General features: G+C 38.8%; 1 protein-coding gene across 1 annotated transcript; it reads right to left on the bottom strand.

The window, feature by feature from the left end:
* Window positions 1–474: 474 nt before the first annotated feature.
* Window positions 475–2,303, bottom strand: tmem271 (transmembrane protein 271). Its single transcript, XM_073922475.1, has 2 exons — window positions 883–2,303; window positions 475–814 (listed from the first exon to the last, which is right to left on the bottom strand). The coding sequence occupies exon 1, from the start codon at window positions 1,897–1,899 to the stop codon at window positions 1,111–1,113; it is 789 nt and encodes a 262-aa protein (XP_073778576.1). The 5' UTR covers window positions 1,900–2,303; the 3' UTR covers window positions 475–814; window positions 883–1,110.
* Between the last annotated feature and the right edge of the window lie 5,216 nt (window positions 2,304–7,519).

The raw sequence follows: 7,519 nt of genomic DNA, 5'->3' as shown, positions 1-7,519 counted from the left end.
TACATTTTAAGAACAGTAGCCTATCATTTTTAAAGAACTTTTAAAAGCACATTTTAATTTAAACGTTGACATTTTATTTTGTCTGTTTTTTTACATATAAGCGCAGTAGTGTTAATGTTCAAACTATTTATGAGGCTGAAAGTGTCAGATAATTATAAATATTATTAATAATAGTAATAAATCCGCCACATTTTTAAACTGTGCAGAGCTGCCGCTGCTTAGGCCTACTACGTTATTGTATTTCAATTACTGGTCATTTGGTGGTACTCGGAGGGACAATTTTTTCTGAGGTGGAACTTGATGAAAAAAAGTTTGAGAATCACTGATCTAAAGTATCTTATTTCACCTTAATGTTTTTGGAATTTAAAGATTGATGGAAGCAAAGACGTTAAAGTTTCTTCGTGGAACCATCAAAGCTGGTTAATAAACTTTATTTTTAAGAGTGAAGTTCCACATAGAGATGAACTGAGAATATAAGCAAGCAGATGGTTTATTTCAGTATGTTTGTGGCTTGTTACAATATTATAAAACAAATCCTTGGTGTTGTTTGCTTCCCAATTATAGCCATTTCCATGGGAATCCTGTACACATGCGTGTAGGAATTTGACTAGGGGTGAATTCGGAATACAATCAATCAGGGAGGTCAAAAAAAACAAAAACAAACGTTGCATGTTTACTTCAAGCATACTTTCAGTACGTTTACCTTCTCATATATTGGTAACTTCTTTTGTTTTTGTGCCCTGCTGGAATACTGTAAGAAAATTATCCTTTAGGAAAGGTCCCGAACTTCCGATTAGGAATCCTGTACACAAACCTTTGGGATTTTGACAAGGGGTGAACCGAGAATGCAATCAGGAGCCAGTCAGGAGGGTGGAAAAAAACAAATGTTGCATGTATACTTATAATCCCTTCCGTACGTTTACCTTCTCTGGATCGTTTATGAACGACTGTTCACCGCCTGTAGGATTTCCAATGTTGGCTAAAACCTCGGATGGATAAAAAAGTGCATTAGGCAACAGCTGGTCGCCGTCACACCGAAATAAAGGTGTCGATTCCAAGTTCGGCGTGCCGACTGCGTGATTGTCAGTGCAAAACTGCAATGTTCCCGCGCTATTTGCCGCTCGTTTCCCCGGGGAATATGTCCTCGTACGCGGGTGGCAACTCGTTGTGAAGCGGGTAGGAAAACGGGTACGTGTGATTTAGCTCCGGGTTCGAGGGCGAATAGCCTGGCAGCTCCATAGACGGGTGACCCCGACTTTGCACCTCCCCGTCCGTCTCGTCCAACGCGTGAAACACCCCTAAGTTGATGTAGGACACCGGCTGGAACTCCGTAACCGCGAAGTCGCGCTCCTCGTTAAGGATGATGCGCGCGCTCTGCCGCTGCGCTCGGCGTCTCCGGTGAAACTGCGCCGCTTGGTAACGCTTAATGATCACCAGGTTCATCAGCCCCAGGAGGCACTCCAAAGTGTTAAGGACGGTGGAGACCACCAGACCCTTCTGGTACACCTTGAGCCGGTCGCACGCCGGGTTTACATCCACAGAGTCCTGGCAATAGTGCGCGTACTTCCTCTCCACAAGGGACACCGTGTCTCCGTCCACCACCGCGCCCGAGAACGCCGTGAGGACCCCCAACAGAAACACTAAGATCCCAAAGAGGAAGAAATTGGCGCACCTGGGCTTGCCCCGGCAAAAGACCAGCGCCACCCCCATCAGGACCTGCCCGAGAGCCACCAGGATGCCCGAGTAGAAGGCGCCGGCCGCGGTGGCCAGGTGGAAGTGCGTTCGCACCCCGGAGCCCAGCGCGATGCATTTGAATCCCACGACCACCGCGCTCACGGCGCACACGAAGAGCAGACTGCTGGAGACGATGGTGCACAGTCCTTTGCCACTCAGCTTCATTATAATCCACCTCTACCTCCTTCATCCTCCTTTGTCCTCCTCGTCAGCTCCTCTGGAAGCGCTGTCAGTTGGTGACATGACTCGCCGGTGCTGCTTGCGCTTCGGTTCTAGGATCTCCGGCTCGCTCTTATTAATTATGGATGGTCTCCTTCTGCGGTAACGGCCCCCTAAATCCAACCCAGAGGTTGCGGGCACCTTCATGACCCTGTCGCTCCATCCATCCAGTCCCCTAAGGCGGTGAAGCGCATCCCTCGCGTGTGCTGCTGCTGCTGGAGAGGGAAGTGTCCTCCTCTCCTCCTCCTCCTCCCTCTCTCATGCAGCACTGAGACTGAGAGCTGGAGCTGAAGGCTGGAGATCAGGGGAAAGCGATCCGACCCCCTGCTGGTCTCACTAACCAACTGCTGAATCTGTGTGTGTGTGTGTGTGTGTCGTAGAGGCGCTCGGAGGGGTCTTCGTGATGTCACACTTTTACATTTGCGTCTCGGTTTAAATATAACAGCGGTAACAGCGTGTCAGCATCCGGCGCGTCACAGAGCGCTCTGAACACTGCGGGGTACAAAAGTGAAAACCTCACTGAAAATACACTTTCTTTCTTTCTTTCTTTCTTTCTTTCTTTCTTTCTTTCTTTCTTTCTTTAAATTTCAAACATCAAAATAAAAGGTTAATTACAATGTATTTTTTGTCTATTAATAATTTTAATCAGGCCATATTATTATTATATGTGTTGGTATATTTGAATATGTTATTTTTGTGAATATGTTTCTTTCTTTCTTTCTTTCTTTCTTTCTTTCTTTCTTTCTTTCTTTCTTTCTTTCTTTCTGTCTTTCTTTCTTTCTTTCTTTCTTTCGTTCTTTCTTTCTTTCTTTCTTTCGTTCTTTCTTTTTTTCTTTCTTTCTTTCTTTCTTTCTTTCTTTCTTTCTTTCTTTCGTTCTTTCTTTCTTTCTTTCTTTCTTTCTTTCTTTCTTTCGTTCTTTCTTTTTTTCTTTCTTTCTTTCTTTCTTTCTTTCTTTCTTTCTTTCTTTCTTTCTTTCTTTCTTTCTTTCTTTCTTTCTTTCTGTCTTTCTTTCTTTCTTTCTTTCTTTCTTTCTGTCTTTCCTTCTTTCTGTCTTTCTTTCTTTCTTTCTTTATTTCTTTCTTTCTTTCTGTCTTTCCTTCTTTCTGTCTTTCTTTCTTTCTTTCTTTCTGTCTTTCCTTCTTTCTGTCTGTCTGTCTTTCTTTCTTTCTTTCTTTCTTTCATGGTTTTCAAACATCAAATCAAACGGTAATGTACAATTTATTTTTAAATAATTTATTATTGTTTGTGTTTGCAGTACATTTGAATATGCCCTGTTTAAAAGGGTAATTCAGACAAAAATGAAAATTGTCATAATTTATTTACCCTTTACTTGATCCAAACCTGTTTGACTGCCTTTCTTTTTTTTAACACAAGGGAAGCTATTTTAAAGTAAGCTGGAAACCTGTAACCATTGACTTCCATATATGATTTGTTTTCAATGGTTACAGTTTTTCAGCTTTTTTCAAAATATCGTCATCTTGCAATTATAAAGTTCTGTCTGCGTTCTCAATGATTTTGAGATATTGAGCTTTAAAGGTTTTGCATTCCATAGCAAACAGTATGTGTAACATTTTTTTTATTATTTTATTATCAAGTTAAAAAAATGTAAACAAATTATTAAAAAAACATCCCAAATTGTAAATAAGTTGTCATTTAATAAAAACATGTCAAAAACTCAATTTTGACAAAAATGTCAGATAGAACCTAAGGTGACAATATCTTCTTTTGTGTTGAACAGAATAAAGAAACTCGGGTGAAAGTGAGTAAATAGTGGATAGATGTAATTATTTGGGTAAACAATACATTTGATTAATTATTTTAAGAAAAAAATATATATTTTTATATATTTATATACAATATAAATTATACTAATATATATATATATATATATATATATATATATATATATATATATATATATATATATATATATATATATATTGTGTAAGCAATATCACATGAGTAGCAGTGCAATATGGCTGTATATCGGTACTGGTGGGAGGCATGCATTGGCTTGAGGCCTTAGCATGCCTTGAGTGTCTTAGTGTGCCTAGTGGTGATATACAGCCATATCATACTGCTACTGGTGTGATATTACGTTTATACAACAGTTTGACAGCATAATCGTGGAGAGTCTAAAACTCTTTTGTAAGAGGAACTACTTTCTTCCGCCATCCATTTACATCTGCAGCTGACGTCAGAACAGCAGACATCATTGCTACTTCACAAACGCCACTTTAGAGCTAGTATTTGAATGACTCTCTAGCGGAATGTTTAAAGTGTTGACAAAACAGGGGATTTAGCTCACATTTAAAGATTATAAGGCTGAACGGCATGAAATGCCATTAGTCTACGGAGATTTCCCAGTATTTCTCTGTTGCAATCGGGAGATAATTAACTCAGAAAAAGACAAAGCGGCACAAACACTAGCAGATTACTGTGTTTGCAATAAGGAAAAATGCTAAACACATGCGGGCATTTCTTCTTACTTTCCGTTTACTGAAGTCTGCAGTAATAAAAACAGGAGACGCATTAGAAATGGATGGCCAACCAAAAAGAAACTCAGGGTTATACAAAGAGTGGCCAACACAAAATACATACATTCCTGATATGTGAGTCCCATCTCATCTACTGTTACTGCAGAATATTGCACGGCTATCAGCCAATCAAATTCGAGAACCAGACAGAATTGTTGTATACCGTGTATAACTGTTGTAAATACATACGCCAACCATTCCGTCATATGTTTTGTGCAGTGAATGCCCTTTCAGCTGTAACCCAGTACTAGGAAACACCCATACACACTCATTCACACACACTTTCATACACTATGGCCAATTTTGTTTACCCAGTTCACTTATAGCACATGTCTTTGGACTGTGGGGGAAACTAGAGCACCTGGAGGAAACCCATGCCAACACGGGGCAAACATGTAAACTCCACACAGAAATGGCAACTAGCTATCTATCTATCTATCTATCTATCTATCTATCTATCTATATATATATATATATATATATATATATATATATATATATATCTCAATGAAATATGTTCAAAGAAGCTGAAATTCAACAAGCTGCAGACCCAAACCCTGCAAACAAGAATACACTTTATATGGTTTAATCTCTAAAGCAAAAACTGCAAAAGGGAAAACAGGAAGGCTGAATTTCCTTTGCAGGACCTTTCTGAATGGATCTTCAGCGATTCTCTGCAGCGCCTCTAAGAGTGTGTGTGTGATGTGCAGATGATTCATCTTTTACGGGCTCTTTACAGCAGACGTGTCCCACATGCGCAAACATATCCACCCTATTTTTGGGAGCACCTCGTGTGTCGCAGCAAGTGATGCTGAAAGGTGTTTGATGGCAGCGGATTCTCATCTGCACCCCAGAGACGGAGACGCAGACGCAAAATTGACTCTTTGTCTCTCAAACGAGCGCGTTGAACCAAATCTGCGATGAACCCATTCTGCTCTGCTGGAGTCACGGCATGCTTTATGTCACATAGAGCAAACTAACTACTCTCAGTGTGTACAGTTGAGGTCAAATTGTGAAATGGGAATGTTCTGCTCTTTTTTAAATATTTCCCATATGAGGTTAAACAGAGCAGGGAATTTTTCACAGTATTTTATAATATTTTTTTCTTCTGGAGAAAGTCTTACACTGCAAAAAATGGGTTTCTTACTTCGACTTTTCGTTTTGTTTCTAGTCCAAATATCCAAAAATTCTTTAATAAAGAAGCATTTTCTAGGTAAGCAAAACATATTGTCTTGTTTTGAGAAATAATATGACCAAATTAAGTGAGTTTTTCCTTGCAGCAAAATAATCTTGTTTTTCCTTTTGACAAAAGATTATTTTGCTTACCCCATTGGCAGATTATTTTGCTTGTTTTGAGTAAAAACTTACTTAATATTGACATTATTTCTCAAAACAAGACCTTTTGTTTTGCTTGTCTAGAAAATAGTTTTTGATTTTTATATTGATTTTTAGAATTTGTAAATATTTCTCTATATATTTCTGACTCGAAACACGACAAAAAAAATCTAGAAAAGCATTTTTTGCTGTGTATTTGTTTTATTTCAGCTAGAACAAAAGCAGTTTTTAATTTTTTAAAGCCATTTTGAAGTCAGTATCATTAACCCAGCAATATGTTTTTTTTGTTGTTGTTTTTTTGCAGAATAAACTATTATGTTTATAAATGTGTTGAAAAAATCGTCCTTTCATTAAACAGAAAAATTTTTATAATTCTGACTTGAGCTGTATATCAGCATATAAATCTCCACTGAGCCAAGAATCACAGCTTTTTCCAAATGGAAAAGCACAAGTACAGTAATAAGGAGGTCTGGATTTTTACAGCTTATTGGCTTGTGCACTTTGCAAGTTGTTAAAGTTGTAACGATGCCATTGATAAATGACTGCAGTCAAGTGGAAAAGATAACACTGCAACCAAAGCTTGTTATTCTTAGTTACAGAAAGGATTCTGAATATTTAACACTTTAACACATCTGGTTCGACTCTGAAAAGATCAGTAAAGAGCATAGTTTTTGTTTTTTAAGTGACAGGAAAATCTTTGAGACTAAATCTTGTCGATAAACATGACTATGTACCACTGTAACATGGGAAAATGAGTCACTAGCAGTGTTGGGCATTTATTCATTCATATTCTTGTCGGCTTAGTCCCTTTATTAATCCAGGGTCACCACAGCGGAATGAACCACCAACTAATCCAGCAAGTTTTTACGCAGCGTATGCCCTTCCAGCCGCAACCCATCTCTGGGAAACATCCAAACACACACTCATACACTACGGACAATTCAGCCAACCCAATTCACCTGTACCGCATGTCTTTGGACTGTGGGGGAAACCGGAGCACCTGGAGGAAACCCACGTGAATGCAGGGAGAACATGCAAACTCCACACAGAAAACACCAACTGAGCCGAGGCTCAAACCAGCGACCTTCTTGCTGTGAGGCGACAGCACTACCTACTGCGCCACTGCCTCGCCCAGTGTCGGGCATGTTCCTTTAAAAGAGTTTTTATTTATAGTTAGGGCCAGACAGAATCTGCGGACATGTTTTGCCATTTCTGTGGAGAATTTTGTTAAAAATCAACGGATTTATGTGGAATGATTTTGGGAATATCATAACTAAAACCTTAAAGAAATAATACCTTTTTAACTTTTATTTAGTGTTTACAATGCAAATCCTATTAGATCCTCTTAATTTGGTAAACAAAGCAAGTCTCTCGATTAATATATCTACTAAAAGATAAATTGCAAATAAATCATTTTAATATTTTCATATTAGTCAATAATACTACTAAAATTATTTTAAAAACTGAATCAATACAAATTTGCACACATTAAAGTAAATTAAAGGAATCAATGATGGGCTAAAAATCTGCGGAATTCCAGCCTGATCTCACGAGAAAACGTAAGTATTTTTACGTTTTGGCAGTTTAGTGGCTAATTCGTACAAGTTCAGTCGTAAGAAATTGTACGATTTTAAAAAGGAGGCGTGGCACCTAACCCCACCCCTAAACCCAACCGTCATTGCGGGATGAGCAC

The sequence above is a fragment of the Danio rerio genome, chromosome 14 (assembly GCF_049306965.1).
Source record: "Danio rerio strain Tuebingen ecotype United States chromosome 14, GRCz12tu, whole genome shotgun sequence".
NCBI lineage: Eukaryota > Metazoa > Chordata > Actinopteri > Cypriniformes > Danionidae > Danio > Danio rerio.
This window is presented reverse-complemented; position numbering and strand designations above follow the sequence as displayed.

Coding starts and splice junctions, on each gene's coding strand:
- tmem271 (XM_073922475.1), bottom strand. CDS start 1,899: ATGAAGCTGAGTGGCAAAGGACTGTGCACCATCGTCTCCAGCAGTCTG.